This window comes from Artibeus jamaicensis, unplaced genomic scaffold, assembly GCF_021234435.1.
Source record: "Artibeus jamaicensis isolate MK-2021 breed Jamaican fruit bat unplaced genomic scaffold, CSHL_Jam_final scaffold_614, whole genome shotgun sequence".
Lineage (NCBI taxonomy): Eukaryota > Metazoa > Chordata > Mammalia > Chiroptera > Phyllostomidae > Artibeus > Artibeus jamaicensis.
In genome coordinates, this window is record NW_026522050.1 from 904,824 (window position 1) to 922,891 (window position 18,068).

At 51.5% G+C, this 18,068-nt stretch overlaps 1 protein-coding gene across 1 annotated transcript; it reads left to right on the top strand.

Annotated features, from left to right (window-relative positions):
* The first annotated feature begins 6,164 nt into the window (after positions 1–6,164).
* On the top strand, positions 6,165–15,566 carry RELA (RELA proto-oncogene, NF-kB subunit). Its single transcript, XM_037146494.2, has 11 exons — positions 6,165–6,679; positions 7,249–7,275; positions 7,370–7,521; positions 7,667–7,815; positions 8,667–8,758; positions 9,032–9,163; positions 10,510–10,614; positions 10,829–11,041; positions 13,164–13,244; positions 13,326–13,400; positions 14,159–15,566. Exons 1-11 carry the CDS (start codon positions 6,673–6,675, stop codon positions 14,776–14,778), a joined length of 1,653 nt encoding a protein of 550 aa, XP_037002389.2. The 5' UTR covers positions 6,165–6,672; the 3' UTR covers positions 14,779–15,566.
* The last annotated feature ends 2,502 nt before the right edge of the window (positions 15,567–18,068 follow it).

Genomic DNA, 18,068 nt, shown 5'->3' on the forward strand with positions numbered 1-18,068 from the left:
AGCCCATTGGAGAAAGGCAACAGTTTGGGGGAGAGAAGGTTTCTCATTAGCGGAGTTGCTGGGGCGGTGGATTTCCTGTAGGAGATGCAATGTAAATCTTTTCTCCTTGGGGCCCGTAATTGATCATTATTTCCTGTTGACAATTCTGTTGGGGTCTATAATTGACAATTCTGTAGTTGACCTCAGGGGTACTGTGTGAGAGCTCCACCTACTGGCCTTGTGACTCCTTTTTAGTGAGGTTTCCCTTTATTTCGCAATGTCTTCAAGGTTCGTCCATGTAGGATGTGTCAAAAGTTCATTCATTTTGGGGATTGAATCAAATTCCGTTGTATGTATAGACTTTGTTTATCCACTCATCTGTTGATGAATGTTTGACTCATTTCCACCTTTGGGGTTTTGTGAATAATACTGCACCGAACATTGGTGTACACATCTGTCTGAGTCCGTTTTCAATTCTTTTGGATATAAGCCCAGGAGTGGAATAGCTTGGTCACCAGACTGTTTCCATGGTGGCTGTGCCATTTTATATCCCACCAACAGTACACAAGAATTCCAGTTCCTCCATATACGGGGTGGTTTTCTTCTACATGCCAAGGTTGCAGGTTCAATTCCCAGCAGGGCGTGCACAAGAAGCAACCAATGAACGCACAAGTAGGTGGAACAACAAATCAATGTTTCTCTCTCTAAATCAATCAGTGTTTAAAAGTTAAAAATATGTACTGTTTCTAAGCAGGCTATTTTAAGAAGGAGATTCAATTTTATAGATACAAAAAAGAATCTCAAAGCCTCAGCAGGCTTTAATGGTAGAAATCGACAAGCTGATTCTCAAACGATCATAGAAATTCAAAGGACCTAGAATAGCCAATACCGTTTTTTAAAAGATTTTTTAAATTTATCTTTAGAGGGGAAGGGAAGGAGGGAGGGAGAGAAACATCAATGTATGGTTGCCTCTTGTGGGTCCCCTGCTGGGAACTGGCCTGCAACCCAAGCATGTGCCCTGACAGGGAATCGAACCGCGATCCTTTGCTTTGCAGGCCTGCGCTCAATCCACTGAGCTACACCAGCCAGGGTGCCAGTGCAGTTTTAAAAAAAGAATGAGATCAGAACAAACAATGAGACAAAAGTTTTGAGGACTCGCCCCAGCGCAAGGACAAAAACCAAAAAATTCACAAGACAGCACAATATTAGCATAAGAATAGAAACATATCAAAACACAGATCCATGGGACATAATCCAGAAATAGATTTGCACATATGTAGTCAAATGATTTGTGACAAAGTGAAGGAAATTTGGCGAAATAATAGGCTTTTTAACAAATAAAGCTAAGACAGCTGGACATCCATTTGTAAAAAGGTGAGCTTTGATTCTTCATACCCTATACAAAAACTAAAAATTGATCATAGACCTACATGTAAAACTAAAACTATTAAACTATAACTATAAAACTTCTAGAAGAAAATGCAGGAGAAAAATTTTGTGACCTTAGAGAAAGCAAAAATTTCTTTGATAGGAAATAAGCATGAGCCATAAAAGATACCAACTAGGAAATAAATAAAAATCTACTCTTAGAAAGACATCATTAGCTAGACAAAAAGGTGAACTGCAGCCTGGAAGAAACTATTTGCAATGCACATGTTGCAAACTTAAGACTTGTATCCAGATGTATGAAGAACTCTAAAAACTCAGTAACAAAACAGCAAAAACTTTGAACAGAAACCTCACAATAGATGACATATGAAGCCAGACTCAAAAGAGTGCATTTTGTATGATTTCATTTTTATAAAATTCTAGGAAGGGTGAATCAAATTAATAGTGTCAGAAAGCATATCGCTAAGAACAAGAACTGCAAAATTATGCTCTGTTTCAGTAATCACATTATTGGTGGTAGACTTGGTATTGTTATTCTGAGAGTGTTTTGTGTATAATGTGAGGTAGTTCTAATGAATAATTGGTGTCATTGAGAATTTAGGGTTTTTAAATGTACATAAAATTTACCATTTTAATTAGTTTTTAAAAGCTTTTATTTACTTATTTTTAGAGAGAGGGGAAGGGAGAGAGGAAGAGAGGGAGAGAAACATCCGTGTGTGATTGCCTCTCACATGCCCCTACTGGGGACCTGGACTGCAACCCAGGTATGTGCCCCGATTGAGACTTGAACCTGTGACCTTCTGTTTTCCAGGCTGGTGCTCAATCCACTGAGCCACACCAGCCAGGGCCATTTTAACTATTTTAAGTGTACAGTTTAGTGGCATTAAGTACATTCACATTGTTATACAATCATCATCACCATCTCCAGAATCTTACCATCCCCAACATAAACTCAGTACCCAACACAGTAACAACCCATTCACACTTGCTACCCCAGTCACTGGTAACCATTATTCTACTTTCTGTCTCTATTAGTTTGACTATTCTACATACCTCACAGAAATAGAATCATACAATGTCCGTCCTTTTGCATCTAGCTTAATTCACTTAGAATAATATTTTCAAAGTTCATCCATGTTGTAGCATAAACAGGATTTCATTCCATTTGAAGGTTGAAGAATGTGCCATCGTATGCCACATTTTGTTTGCTCATTCATTTGTCCATGGACATTTCACTTGTTTTTACTTTTTGGCCACCATGAATAGTGCTGTGGACATCGGTGTACAAGCATCTGTTCGAGTCCCTGCTTTCCATTGTTTTGCATGTATCCAGAAGTGGAATTGCTGGATTATATGCTAATCCTGTTTAATTTTTTGAGGAACTGCAATACTATTTTCCAACAGCTGCACCATTTTGTATTCTCATCAGTGATGCACAAGGGGTCTAATTTCTCCACATCCCTGCCAAAACGTGTTATTTTGTTTTTCTGACGATAGCTATTCTGATGGGTGTGAAGTGGAATCTCATTGTGGTTCTTATCTGCATTCCCTTGATAGCTATTCTATTGAGCATCTTTTCATGTGCTTACTGGCTATTTTATATCATCCACGGAGAAGTGTCTGTTCAAGTCCATTGTCTAATTTTAATTGAGTTGTTTGTTTTCTGTTGTTGTTGAGTTTTAGGACTTATTTATATACTCTGCATATTGAACTTTCTCACATATGTGGTTTGCAAACATTTCCTACCATTCTGTGGGTTGCTTTTTTTTTTACTCTTTATAATTTCCTTTGATGCAAAAAAGTTTAAACTTTTGATGAAGTCCAGTTATATCATATCCAAGAAATCATTGCCAAATCCAGTGTCACGAAGTTTTCCCCCTGTGTTTTCTTTGAAGAGTTTTATAATTTTACCTCTTCAACCCATTTAAAAAAAAATATGGTGTTAGGTAAGGGTCCAACCTGATTCTTTTGCATATGGAAATACAGCTTTCCTAGTACCATTTATTGAAAAGATAGTCCTTTCTTCATTGAACAGTGATTTGCAAACATTTCCTACCATTGGCACGCTTGCTGAAAATCACTCAATTATTTCGGGAGAGTTAATTTTCCTGGACTCTCTACACTATTTCATTGGTCTAGATGCGTATCTTCATGCCAGTACTACATTATTTTGTTAATTTCATTTTTCTTTTTTAATTCTTTTTTGGGGGGGCCCACACTAAAAAAATTATTTTCTTTTTAAAGAGAGGGGAGGGGAGGGAGAAAGGGAGAGAAACATCGATGTATGAGAGAGACATAGATGGGCTGCCTCTCGCACACCTGCAACCAGGAAGCTGGCCCAAGACCGGGCATGTGCCCCGACCAGGAATCGTATTGGTGACCTTTCCCTCCTGGGCACACACCCCACCAACTGAGCTATACCGGGCAGTGTGCACTGTTTTTTTTTAACAATGGTTTTTTAAAAAATATTTTATTTATTTATTTTTCAAAAGAGGGGAAGGGAAGGAGAAAGAGTGGGAGAGAAATATCAGTGTATGGTTGCCTCTCATGAGTCCCCTGCTGGGAACTGGCCTGCAACTCAGGCATGTGCCCTGACTGGGAATCGAACCATGATACTCTGGTTCACAGGCCCATGCTCAATCCACTGAGCTATACTAGCCAGGGCTGCACTGTTTTAATTATTGTAGCTTTGTAGTGAGGTTTTAAACTAGTAAATGTCACTCCTCTAACTTCGTTCCTCTCTTTCAAAATTGCTTTGGCTACTGAGAGTTCCTCAAGGTTCCATGTGAATTTAAGGGTGGATTTTTCTTTCTATTTCCGTAAAAAGGGAATTGAGATTTTTTAAACATGGGAGTGATATACAAGATGACAGAGGTTAAGACCCTGTAGCCCTAAATCTGAGATGTCAGTATGGCTTCCTGGTGCATTTCGTATAAAAATATGTACATGTTACCTGACAGTTTGCTGAAAATGTCCACAATGACTAACTCAACTACTTAGTGCTCCGACGCTGGTCTTTAGGTATCATCTTCCCCGACCGGAGGGGGGTCCTACAAACAGCGGGCCGATTTGAGACCTCGGACAGCGCTGGAGTTGCGTCAACTCTGTCGAAAGAGCCACTTGAAAAGGCCCCCCTGGCCAAATATAAAATAATTTGAACTTCTCTAAGAATAATAATTGTAATAGGTTATGGTATATCAGATATGTTAAAATCTATGCATTCATTAAGGTATTTTAAAAATTGCTTATAGATTAATTTTGGAGGATGCTAGAGACCCAAGGCATTATTTAGACCTTTCTGTCTGTGGGCCTACACTCAGTTCACTGAGCCACGCCTGCCAGGGCTTATTTTGAAAACTGATAAAGGGAAATTCTAAACCCTAATAAGTCACTTTTCATCACGTTCCCAAGGAAACTCTTGTATAGTTGTACGACAGGAGACAACAGAGCAGTGTACAGCTGTGAAGAGTCAATGAATTGGGAAACCCACGAACCTTCGTAGTTATGTTGAGTGAAAAAAAGCAAATAACAAAGCCAAAAACAGTATGACACTATCTTCATAGAAGTTCAAAACTAAGCAAAAAACCTTGAACAACAATAAAAATAGAAAAAAATAAGCAAAAATCAAACAATATATTGTGCGGATATGTGTATGTGAGTAAATTTTTTTCTTTAAAAAAAAAAAGTCAAGGAAATAACAAACACAGAATTCTGAGTGGTGGTGCCCTGGACAGGGGACAGGGCATGGGGGACAGGTGTGGGGCACGTGGGTGGATGTAAATCCTGGTGGTCTTCTATCCAGCCCCTTGAGTTTTGCAGTGAGTACCATGGAATTCAATTTCTTGATTTAAATTATAAATATATATGGACTTTTAAAAAGAGGATTGTGTAAAAAAAGACAATTATGTAAAGTTCAGTGATTGCATGTCATTAACCAGAGTTTATAATGTGTTCTATCATCTGAAGTCGGTCTCCTCAAAAAAGTAAACTTTACTAACGCGGACCAGCCACGTGAGAAACTAGAATGAGTGGGAGGGGTGGTGTTTTCACTTTTCTCTTCCTGTTTTTTTCAGACCCTGAGAAAGCAAGTCAGAATTTCCAGTCTTTTCCAATTCCCACATGATTCCCTAATTTAGAACGAATTCATAGAAAATAAAGTCTTTTTCCATCTGGGGAAGACTCGGCCGCCTGCCGTGGAGCATCCTCGCTTCCTGATGAGAATGGCCTGGGGTGGCGGACTGCTCCAGCCTCAGCTTCCGCCCCGTCCCGCACGAACTCCGCCTTGGGCTTGACATACCCCCGATAAGGGAGCACAAGGACAATTAGTGGAAACGCTTTGGCCGACAGCTGGACCCTCAACAGGAGGTCCCTAGGGAGACCGGCGGCGGCGGCGTGACACTTCGGGTCAAGCGGCCACTAGGAATCCCGGACCTTCTAAGACACAGGTGTTGGGCTGCAGAGACGAGGCTCCAGTGATATACCTCTGGGCGCCTCCTATGCACCCACGCCTCTGAGGGCTGGCAGTGTGATGCTTGAGCCCGGGAGCGGGCGACGAGTCCTTGGCTCAGCCCGGCCTTGGGAGCGGACGCCAGGCTGAGCTTTGCTCGCCTCTGGCGTGTAGGAGGCTCCGCGTAGCCCACCACCCAAACACCGCCAGGTGGAGAGGGCCGGGAGCTACCCCCCCCCCACCCCGCTGCATCTAGATTGGAGTGGATGGATGATCAAAAAGTGCTTCTGCGGCGGCAACCACAAAGAGACACCTTTTAGCGATTGTGTAATCCTGTGGAGTTCGGCCACTGAGCCTTTGCGGGCTGAGCAGGCCCGGGCCTTTCCCTGCAGCCCAGCAACCCTGGCTTTGCTCCAGACTTGGCCTGGGTGACATCATCAAACTCCTCCGATCCGCAGGAGGGGCCCCCGAAATCCCCTAAAAACATTGTGAGTAATCGCCGGGCCCGCCCTCCAGGCGGGGCCCAGACCGAGGGGAGAACCAAGCCCGGCCGCCCCGCCTGGGGCCTCCGGACGAGAAGCTTCTCGATCCCCGGCGCAACGAACAGTTGCACCCAGCCCGCGGCGACGGCGTGCGACCGGCCTCCCGGAGCTCTGCGCACGCTGGTTACCAACCCCTCGAGGGGCGGCGGCGGCAGCGGCAGCGGCGCGGTGCGCAGGCGCGGCCGATTCCCGGCAGTGACGCGACGGCGGGCGCGCGCGGCGCATTTCCGCCCCTGGCGAATGGCTCGGCTGTAGTGCTCGTTGCGGGCCCAGTTGCGACCCCGGCCCCGCCCCCGGGACCCTGGGACCCCGGCCATGGACGGTGAGGGCGCCCTCTGCCCCCGGGAGGTGGCCGCACCGAGGCCGCGGAGATCGCGGCGGGAGCCTCCGTGCCTTCCGCCCCTTCCTCCGTGGATGGGCGCTGTGCAGGGAGCGGCCGGCCGGATGGTGGCGCGGGGCGGGGCGGGGCCGGCGTTGTGGGGTCTGACTCACTTTCCCCTCTGGGAGGATGGGGCCTTGACCGAGTAGGTAGAGGTGGGGGAGTGAGCTTTGACTCAGTTTCCCGCTGGGGCTTGTGGGGGCTGTTCTGACTTAGTGCCCCTGTTAGGGGAGAATGCATCTGCCTCAGTTTCCTCTCAGGATCCCGGAGGGGAGTGCCGTCCTTAGTTTTCCTTATGAAACTAGAAAAGGCTGTGACTCAGTTTCTCCCACTGAAGGGAGAATGCCATGCTGTGTTCTCGCGAGAAACAGGTGTTTCTGGCTCATTTACTTCCACCCCGTAGTTTCACCACAGCTTCTAGGGAGCAGGCCCTGACTCAGTTTCCCTGGGAGGCTCTCCCTGGTGGAGACCGGAAGTGAGCCTGTGCTGACCGTTTCTCCCCCCTCTTTCAGACCTGTTCCCCCTCATCTTCCCCTCCGGTAAGTGGACTACCCTGCAGCACTTCTGGAGGAGCCCCCAGGGTGGGTGCAGTGGGGGCAGCCGCCTGAGGGAGGCTGGCTGGTGTCTCCGCAGAGCCAGCCCAGGCCTCCGGCCCCTATGTGGAGATCATCGAGCAACCCAAACAGCGGGGCATGCGCTTCCGCTACAAGTGCGAGGGCCGCTCAGCGGGCAGCATCCCAGGCGAGAGGAGCACGGATACCACCAAGACCCACCCTACCATTAAGGTCAGCGCTGTCCAGCGGGCAGGGGGCCGTGGGGGGCAGGGAGGGATGGTGGATCCCCAGTGAGTTTGCCTCTAGGCCCCCTTGAAATCTGGGAGCTGGGTCTGGAACTCCTGAGCCTCCAGGGTGCTCTCTGTACTTTGGACAGATCAATGGCTACACGGGGCCAGGGACAGTTCGCATCTCCCTGGTCACCAAGGACCCCCCTCACCGGCCTCACCCCCACGAGCTCGTAGGGAAAGACTGCCGGGATGGCTACTATGAGGCTGAGCTCTGCCCGGACCGCTGCATCCACAGGTCAGCTCCTCATAGGCTGGCAGGGCTTGGTGTGAGCGGCGGGGAGGGCAGGAGGAGGGGCAGCTGTGCCACTGTTACAGTGTTACTCGTTTCTGGACAGAGGGCAGAATCCCTCACTGCTTGCACTGTTCCCAGCTCTGCAAGCAAATTCCCTTTGTCTTGAAGTTACCTGTTAACGTCTGTACATGGGATGGGGATGGGTCCGTAATTGCCTCTGAGTGCCCAGCCCCTGAGGGTAGCTGGAACAGCCCGGTCCCTTAGTGTTGCATCTCTTGTAATGAGAAAGAAAACCACAGAGCCAACAGTCTCTCCTGGGGCTTAATACCAGTTGACAGAGACTGGCTCTAAATAAATGTATAGATAAACTAACAAGATACTGTTCAGAAGTACCTTAATGATGAAAATAAAGCAGCAATAAGTTGGAAGAATAGCCTGGAGTGGGGGAGGTGAGGGAGCTGTTCTCATTACTTTGAACTGGGAGGTCCTGGAAGGCTTTTGATAAACAGTGAGGAAAAGCAGGGAAGTGCGGAGGGAATGTTCCGAGCAGAGTGAACAGGTGCAAAGGCCTCGAAGCGGGGGTGAGAATAGTGTGTTTGGAGAACAGAAGTGGAGCCCCTGTGACTGAGGGCAGGGGCTGGCAGGGACTGTGGCCAGGGCCAGGCCAAGGGGCAGAGGGTCTTGTCAGCCCAAGTAAGGGGCGGGTTTCTTTCCAGTACATGAAGAAGCCATGCAAGAGGGTTAAGCCTGGAGCGGCGGTCTGCTGAGGGAGCGGGGAGGGAAGGGCAGGCTGGGCAAGGTGGGCAGGCCCAGGCTCTGCTGGGGATGTGTGACTGAGGCCCTGGGGGACTCAGCTTCCAGAACCTGGGGATCCAGTGCGTGAAGAAGCGGGACCTGGAGCAGGCCGTCCGCCAGCGCATCCAGACCAACAACAACCCCTTCCAAGGTGAGGGCTGAGGGGCGGCGGCCTCCGCCTCCCACATTGGCCGAGACTCACAACACACATGGAATCTTGCTGACCATTCAGTACACTCCCATTTTACCACTGGGGACACTGAGACCCAGAGAGGGGACATGACATCCAGGGTCACACAGGTCAGTGATGGGTCTAGAGCCTTCTCTTCCTCCTCTGGGACTCCTCTTGGTTCACATGCCCTCAAACAGCCCTTCCAGCCCAGAGCCCCCTGCCCTGGCTCTCCTGACCGTGTTTTTCTGGCAGTTCCCATAGAGGAGCAGCGCGGTGACTACGACCTGAATGCGGTGCGGCTCTGCTTCCAGGTGACAGTGCGGGACCCGTCAGGCAGGCCCCTCCGCCTGTCGCCTGTCCTCTCTCATCCCATCTTTGACAACCGTGAGTGACCAGGGAGGGGTAGGCCTGTAAGGGGAAGGGAGCCGGGTGGATGTGGCCTTCGAGGGGCCTTTGGCTTTGTTCAGTCGTCTGGCGTATCGGTCATCTCTTCCATGTCCGGCTCTGCTGGCTTGGGAGACAGGGCAGGGGAGACCCAGAGCTGCCCTTTGTGGCTTCCAGACTGGCGAGTGTCAGATGGAAGACGGGCGTCTCCAGTATGTGATGAGAGGCTGGTATGCCAGCGCTGTATCAGTAACTCCAGGGAATGAACCCCCAGGGACAAGGCAGTGTTAGAAAGTAATAATTCAACGATGAAAGCTCACAGGAAGTTCTGACACAGACTAACTGCAATCTTTAAATAACCAGCAGAGTGAATGGGAATTAAAGGGCTCTAAACCCTACAGACAGGAAGACAGAATGAATAGTAAGGGTCAGGAGGGAAGGGTTCCTTGCCAAGGTGGGTGTAATAAACTGGGCCTTGAAGACTGCTTGGGTCAGGTGGAGAGAAGAGGTGTGCCTGGACTGGCTCCCACTGGACTGACCTCCATGAGGGCGGGAATGTTTAGGTTTGGTGGGTCATCACGTTCTCCTTCCCTAGAGCTGTGCTAGGTACACACTAGCAGCCAATAGACAGGTAGTTGCTGCACTGGTTGGAGTGAGGGGTTGGACCTTGGCTGCCAAGGCACAGTTAACGAGCTATGAATATTGTCTTATTCATTGGTTTTTTAAAGCAAGAATTCCTATCTTGCCCTGGCTGGTGCGGCTTACTGGATTGAGCGCAGCACTGGCCTGTGAACTGAAGGATCACTGGTTTGGTTACCAGTCAGGGCACAGCCTGGGTCGCGGGCCTGGTCCCTGACTGGGGACATGCAAGAGGCAACCAGTGATGTTTCTCTTGCAAATTCATGTTTTTCTACCTCTCTTTCTTCCTCTCTCTTTAAAAAAATAAATAAAATCTTAAAAAAAAACATTACTCTCTTTAAAGAAAAAAGTCAAAGAATTCCTGTCTTTTTTTTTTTTTAAGATTTTATTTGTTTTTAGAGAGAGGGAAAGGGAGGGAGGAAAAGAGGGAGAGAAATGTCCATGTGCAGGAGAAAAAACATCAATCAGTTGCTACTGAACGTACCCTCAACTGGGGACTGGGTCCACAATCCAGGCGGGTGCCCCCACCGGGAATTGAACTGGTGACCTTTCTCTTTGGGTGATGACGTCCAACCACATGAGCCACACCAGCTCCGGGCAAGCCCTGCAGGGTCTTGACCGGAGGAACCAGGAAGTTGTGTGTCCCGTGGCCAGGCCTGGGGACCTCGGGCAGTTCAGGGTCGTCTCTCTTGCACCCGCACCCTCAGGCGCCCCCAACACAGCAGAGCTCAAGATCTGCCGAGTGAACCGAAACTCTGGGAGCTGCCTCGGTGGGGATGAGATCTTCCTGCTGTGCGATAAGGTGCAGAAAGGTACGTGTTGGGATGCAGGGCCGGCCCAGGGAGCAGGAGGTCGGGCAAGGCTGAGCAGAGAAGGCAGTGTCAGGCAGCTGGCTTTCAATACGCCTCTGTGCACTTCGGGGGTGGCACTGGGATGTGTCTCAGGAGCCGAGTGCCAGCAGCAGGCGGGTGCTGGCTGCAGGTGAGCTGAGCACATCCCCCAGCGCTGCCCTTCCATCCCCTACAGAGGACATTGAAGTGTATTTCACGGGACCAGGCTGGGAGGCCCGAGGCTCCTTTTCACAAGCTGATGTGCACCGACAAGTGGCCATCGTGTTCCGGACACCTCCCTACGCCGACCCCAGCCTGCAGGTCCCCGTGCGCGTCTCTATGCACCTGCGGCGTCCTTCTGATCGGGAGCTCAGCGAGCCCATGGAATTCCAGTACTTGCCAGACACAGGTACACAGCTGGGGAGAGGAGAGTGAGCGCGGCCAGGAGAGCGAGGCCAGGGCTGGCTGTCTGGGGCTGGGCGGGATTTACACAGTGTCAGGTTCTGTTTCTTGCCTCATTTAGTAATAACCACATCGAAGGCTCACTGAGCTCTTACCACATGCTTGCGTGGATTTCAAGCACACCAGTGAATTACCTGGTTTTATTCTTTCGCGAATCTTTTGAAGTAGCAAACGTCTAAGTGGCTTGAGGTCGCATAACTAGTGACTCAGAGTCAGCATTTCAGCCCAGGCTGTCTGGCTCCAGGGTCCTATTGCCACACTGTGTGTCTCTTGTCACTGTCACACAGCCTTGGTCAAGGCTTTTAGGTCTCTGACCACAGAAGGACCAGCCAGAATGCTCCTCTCTCCAGTGCCCGTCATCTTGCCCGAGAGTGTTCTCCGCCCTAGGAGCAGTCTAGTACCATTTGGAAAACAGCCCCACACCAGCCAGCAGTTCATCCCACAAAGTTATCAAGTATTGAGTGCCCACTCGGTGCCAGTGCCTGGGCCCGGTACTGTGAATGCAAAGATGAATGACGTGTTCCCTGCCCTTCAGAAGTTCAGTCCCATGAGGAAGACATGCAAAAACAGACCCTTAAGTCACAGAGTGACGTGAAATGGAGGGAGGTGTATGCAGAGTGTGGTGGGAGCTGGAGGCAGCTGCATGGAGGAGGCGGCATTTAGATTAGAGACACAAAAGCACATTCCTAGGCAGGTGGACCAGCACCTGGAAGGGCAGGGGTGTGGGAGCGCGCAGGGTGCTTGGGGGCAGCTTTGTGGTGGGAGGCGATGCTGGGCAGGGAGCAAGCCCGGGCAGGAGCGCCTTGAATGTTAGGCTGAAGGCAGTCATCCGGGCTGTGTCCATAAGGCAGTGGGCAGCCACGCAGGTTTAGAAGCAGAGAAGTGACACGAATAGACCTGGGAGCTCACTCTGGCGACAGTGAGTAGAGGATCTGAGAGGTAGAGACTGGACTGGGGAGGCCGTGCTGGAAGAAGTCACAGCGGTCCAGGAAAGAAGGTGGGGCCTGAACCGCGCAGAGGAAATGGTAGAGAGCGACGATGTCATGTTCTGCTGTTCTCCTCGGTCACCCTTCAGCCCCACAGGCCTTTTTGTGTCTCGCACACACCAAGCTTGGTTCCCCCTCAGGACCCGTGTTCTAGCTATTCTGCTTGAAACGCTTGGCCCCCAGATTTTCACGTGATGGGCTCACCCCAGTGCCTTTCTGGCCATCCCCAAGCTAGACTCCTTGAGTACTGTTAGCATCACCCTGGGTCTCTTCCTTAGTGCTTTTGTCATCCGGATATGGTTGTGTCCCTGTCACTAGGATGTCAACTCTTGGGAGCAGGAACCTTGTCTGCTTACTCAGGGCTGTGGCCCCCAGTGACTGGGGCGGCACCTGCCACAGAGTAGATGGTTGGTTGATGCGATGAGTTCGTGGATGGTGGGAGTGAGAGGAGGATGTTGAGGATGATGCCAGGGTTTCTGGCTTTGGTGACAGGGCTGACGGGTGGTAAGGGAACACGGAAGGAAGCAGAGCCAGGTTTTAGAGGAGAGAGGCGGAAGCTGGCTTTGGCCTGACAGTGGTGAGGACTTCAGAGTCCCCCGGTGCCGTGGCAGTTAGACACACAGCCCTGAAAGCTCTAGGCCCAACTGTGGAACCATCTGAGATGAGAGTAGACCTCTGCGGGAGCCTCACACAAGCCTGTCCCGCCTCACCTGCCCCAGGGCACAGAGAGATCGCTGCCAGGCCTGGCTCGGCGTGGAAGATGAGCCAGGACGAGAGCAGTGCCAGCAAAAGAACAAGCTGAGGAAGGGCCCCTGAGGGCTGTGTTCCCGCAGAGCGTGGTCCCTTTACTTGGATACTCACATGGCCCTCAGAGAAGCAGATTCAGTGATAACAGAAGCCTTCTCAGAAAGCTGTGGGTTCTTAGAACTGTGGAGTGTTATGCAACTCTTCTCATTGACTGGGAAGGTTTAGAAAGGAGGGTCTTAAAAATTCTGGCACATCACCTTCCTGCTGAGGGTCCTTTGAGAGCTTCCGGGTGCAGCTGAGGAGAGTAAGACTCACTTCTCCCTGTTACTTTCCCAGATGATCGTCATCGGATTGAGGAGAAACGCAAAAGGACCTACGAGACTTTTAAGAGCATCATGAAGAAGAGTCCTTTCAATGGTGAGAAGGGTAGAGGGGAGAATTGGAAGACAGAGAAGGGAGACCCGGGGAACCTGGAACTGACCCAGCCTTGTTCCACAGGACCCACTGACCCCCGACCTCCGCCCCGGCGCATTGCTGTGCCTTCCCGCAGCTCGACTTCCATCCCCAAGCCAGGTAACTGGAGCTGTAGGCTCGAATCTCTTCAGCCCGTGGCTTATACACCCTCTGGGAGGGGGATGGGCAGTTGGCCTCACCAGCAGGTGTCTGAATAGTGCTGTGTGTTGGGCCCGTGTTTCTCAGGGCGTGAGGCCTCATTACCTGTGCCCGAGCCGTCTGGAGAGCGGTAAAGGTGCGGGGCCCGGGGCCCCATTACAGATCTGTGGAATCAGATGCTTTGGAAGTGTGGCCCAGGAACCAGCCGCGTCCTGGGGACACTAACGTGCACTGATGTCTTTGAGCCACTGTGCCAATTAAAAACCACATATGGACACCCAGGGATACCGAGTTAACAAGTGCACAGTCTCTGCCCTCAGCTGTCAGTTGCACTAGGGAAACAAAACAAATCACATCTAAAGCAGCAAAATGTATGTGCCAGTGTGTGGCTCTGAAGAGGGACAAAGTGCCCTGCGTCAGGCCACACTCGCTGGAGATTCCTTGGGCCCGTGTGCTCTTGGGGCTTAGTTTTGCAGCTGTGAGATGACATTTTACCAGCTGATCTCTGAAAGCTTCCCTTCCTCTAAATGGCTGGGAGAGTTTTCTAGGCTAGAGTAGGCAGGGAGGGCTCCAAGGAGGTGAGGCTGGAACTGGACCTCACGGGCAGACTGGGTAAAGGGTACTGGGAGGGATTGATCGGGTGTCATTGGCAGGCTGGGGTACAGAGGACGGGGTGGGTTTCAGGCTTTCTCTGACCCGTCTCTCTGTCTCTCTTCCAGCTCCCCAGCCCTATCCCTTTACGCCGTCCCTCAGCACTATCAACTTTGAGGAGTTTTCCCCCATGGTCTTTTCTGGGCAGATCCCAGGCCAGACCTCTGCCTTGGCACCAGCACCCACCCCAGCCCTGGCTCAGGCACCAGCCCCTGCCCCAGCCATGACATCAACCCTGGTTCAGGCTTCAGCCCCTGCCCCAGTCCTAGCCTCCAGCCTTGCTCAGGCTATGGCCCCGCCTGTCCCCAAGCCCACCCAGGCAGGGGAAGGGACACTGACAGAGGCACTGCTACAGCTGCAGTTTGATGCTGATGAAGACCTGGGGTCCCTGCTGGGCAATAGCACTGACCCAGCCGTGTTCACAGACCTGGCATCGGTTGACAACTCCGAGTTTCAGCAGCTGCTGAACCAGGGCGTATCTATGGCTCCCCATGCAGCAGAGCCTATGCTGATGGAGTACCCCGAGGCCATAACACGCCTGGTGACAGGGTCCCAGAGGCCCCCTGACCCAGCTCCCATTTCCCTGGGGACCTCTGGGCTCCCCAACGGCCTGCTCTCAGGGGATGAAGACTTTGCCTCCATCGCAGACATGGACTTGTCAGCCCTTCTGAGTCAGATCAGCTCCTAAAGAGGGGACACCTGCTTTACCCAGAGCACTGGGTTGCAGGAGATTGATTGAAACCCTCCCAAAGCAAGCACTTAATGGAATCGGGGGATGTGTGTTCCAGCTATCCTCAACTTCTTTGGGTGATGACTTAGTGGTGAGGGGGGGGTGCCTTTTATTCTTTTACTGGCAGTATCTATCTCATTATGGAGGTGCTTAAGTAGAAGCATTAACGTCTCTGGAAATGGGGAAGCTGGGAGAAGTCAGACTCCTCCTTCCCCTATCCTGATGTTCAGCTCCCTTCTTTCTATAGGGAATTCTGGAGCCCCCCACTCCCACCCTCCAGCTTTTAGTACTCTCTTAGAGGGTCAGGCTGGAACTACGGCCTTGGAAGCCACAAAGCCTTATTATTAAGTGTCTTCCTTAAATCATGGGTTCATTTCCACTTGAGCCAAAATAATGCCCCTGTCACCAGCTCTTCTGTGGTGCTGGCATTGTTCTCGTGCCTAACACCAGCATTGGAGGGGCTGGACTTGGTGCCCTGCTGAGGTCTCTGCCAGCTCCCTCCTTGCTCAGCTGTGGCTGAAGAGTGGCTGGACAGGTCTGGCCCTCTCAAGGCAAGATCCAGGATGTTGAGTCGGAGGCTTCTGTTCCCTCTTTTTACAAGTGCCTTAGGGTGAGTTGTTTGCAGAATCAGCGGGGCCAGCAGGCTGGCAGTTCTCCAGTCAAGAGGCTCAGTTTTTACTGAAGAATCAAAGCAGTTTCATTCTTGCTCTATCTGTTCTGAACTAATAAATTTGTTGCCAAGCCTACCAGAGATCCACCTTCTTTCATCACCCTCACTGTTGGTCACGTCAGGTTGGGTAGTGGTGTTACAGACTTGGATGAATATTTAGTGTCATCTGGGAGAAGGGTGCCCTTGGAAACCTCCAGTCACTGCCCAGTGGGTGATAGTAGGCCAAGGTGGGTGGGGTTCCTGGGGCAGTGAAAGGCCAGCAGAACGCAGTGGCTGTGGGGAGCTTCAGCCCCTAGATAAACGGCAGAAGGTGGTTATTAAAGGGGCTAGACAGCACTTGCAGGTGAGCTGGGTAAGATAATGAGGTTGGAAATGTTCAATGGGGCCAGGCCATGAAAGATCAAGAATGCTGCGCCTAAGACGTTTGGACTTCATCTTTTGGGTTGTTGAGGGAGAGAGCATCTGTTGCAGAAGTACCAGGTAAAGGTGTGTGGTTTGATTTCCTGTTCTGGTTAAGACCAAGGACCTAAGGAATCTTCAATCTGCCGCTCCAGGAGGCCCAAACAAAGCCAAGCTGTATCTCAGAGGGCTAGAGCAGAGGTACTTCCGGCTTAGGTTCACGCATGCGCAGTAAAGCAGGCTCGGCGCGAGGCCTCGGCCTCCCCCGCCCCCCGCCTTTTCAAGTGCGCATGCGCACAGAGAGTACGCTGCACCGGGGAACTGGGTGAAGTGCTTCGGGAAAACCCCTGCCCTGAGGTGCATGACTTCTGACTTCTGTGTTCCGGGCTTTGCACTGTGGCGGAAGGGTGAAGGCAGGGGCTAGCAAGTTATCGGTGGGACGTACTTCAACAGCTGGAGAGTCCCGTGAGAACATGGTCTGTCCTGGGTGCAGACGCTGATGGGCAATGCCTACAAGGGGAACAGGCCAACGGGCTACGGGAAGTTGTGGAACCGGAAAATGTAGCTTGGAACTCCCCAGCTCCAACCAGCCTCTTCGTCAGGGGGCGGGGCCTGAAACACTGGGCTAAACGGATCCGCAGTAGCTGCAACTTCCACGCTAGGAGTGGAGACCGATCGTGTTGACCGGGTCAGGACCTGGGCAAACCTGCCAGGCAGCCCCAGGGGAGTCGGGGATTGATGGAATAGCGGCGCTGTTGGCGCCAAGGAGAGCTTGAGGAGGTGCCTTACCTGGTGAGAAGGCTCCCAAACCGAGAAAATGGGTGACGAAGCTGCCCAAAATGTGGCCACCCCGAGGCACAGAGGGATAGTCCAGCCATGCCTAGTTTCACTCTTCTTGGCATGCCCATTGTCCTGCAGTGCCCTTCCTTGACCCCCGGAAGCCCTCTTATGGTCCTTCCCACACTCCTTGAGTGACCTCATCCTGTTCGTGGCTCACTAGTCCCAAATCCATATCTCTAGCCTAGGTCTCTCTTCTGCATGACAGCCCACTGGACATCTCACTCTGATGTCCCTCAGGCCCCTCAAAGGAGCCCTGTTCCAAATGACCAGAGCCACTCCTAGCCTGTGCTCCTCATCTCAGCCATGGCCCTGTCCTCCTCCAGGGGCTCCAACCCAAAACTTGGCTACCAGTATCAATGCTGCATTTCCTCCCCAAGTCCACTCCCTGACCAGGTCCTGACAACTCTTCCCACTTCTCCCCATCTCCACCCACTAGCGCCTAGTTCAAGCCACCACAATCTCCCCCTGGGGCTGCTGCTACAGCCTCTTCCCTGGCTTTGCTTTCCGTGCAGCCCAAGGGCTCTGACACCCATATCTCACCTCAGTCCTCTCCCTCTGAACACCTATCATGACCAGTTTTCTGCAGACACCCAGTCAGGGACCAGAGCCTCCCGTACTGCCCCACGCGGGCTGCCCAGCATGGTCCTCACCAGGTGAAAGCTGAGCAGTGTTGGGAACTGCTGGGCCAGGAGCCCTGCTAACCCTTTCTGGTCCAGCTCTGGCTCTTTGACCCTGGGTCCTTGCCTGTGCCCTGACTCCTGTCCAATAGCCCCCAGGTCCTATCAGGGATATCTTTGACTCCATCTTCAAAACTCAGCCCTCACATTACCTCCTCCAGGAAAACTGATCTGATGCTGTTTCTCAAAGCCTAGTTCATCCTGACAAAGCCTACATTAATGGCTGGACCCAGTGCCTGGGTCTTAGCAGGGTGAGTCTCACCCAGCCAGCAGAAGGGGCTGGATTAGGCATGTGGATGCTGGACAAGTCAGTGCCCTGTTGGGGCCTCAGATCCAGAAAACAAAGGGTTTAGATGAAATCCAAGTTCAGATCAGCTGATAGCACTTGTGTGAATGGGCCCAGCCTGATGAAGAACAAGGGGTCCCAGGCTGACTTCCTCCAGCACATGGAAACGCATCCCAGGCAACTGAGGCACAGACACTGCCCCTCTGGAACTGGGCCCTGCTAGACCTGGCCTGGGGCAGAGGGAGTGCCAGGCGTGGGGGTTCAGTGACTATAGAGAGGAGAGGTGGGGCTTGCACTGGGGTAGAGGGCCTTGCAAGGTGAGATGGCCTTCATAAATGGCTGTGGTCCAGGCTGTCTTTGACTCCTAAGTTCCAGC

What these genes read in the sequence shown, in the direction of transcription:
- RELA (XM_037146494.2), top strand. An exon ending in AGACCCACCCTACCATTAAG is followed by an intron (nt 7,522 to 7,666) that starts GTCAGCGCTGTC and finishes TACTTTGGACAG; the next exon opens with ATCAATGGCTACACGGGGCC. An exon ending in CCAGTACTTGCCAGACACAG is followed by an intron (nt 11,042 to 13,163) that starts GTACACAGCTGG and finishes TTACTTTCCCAG; the next exon opens with ATGATCGTCATCGGATTGAG.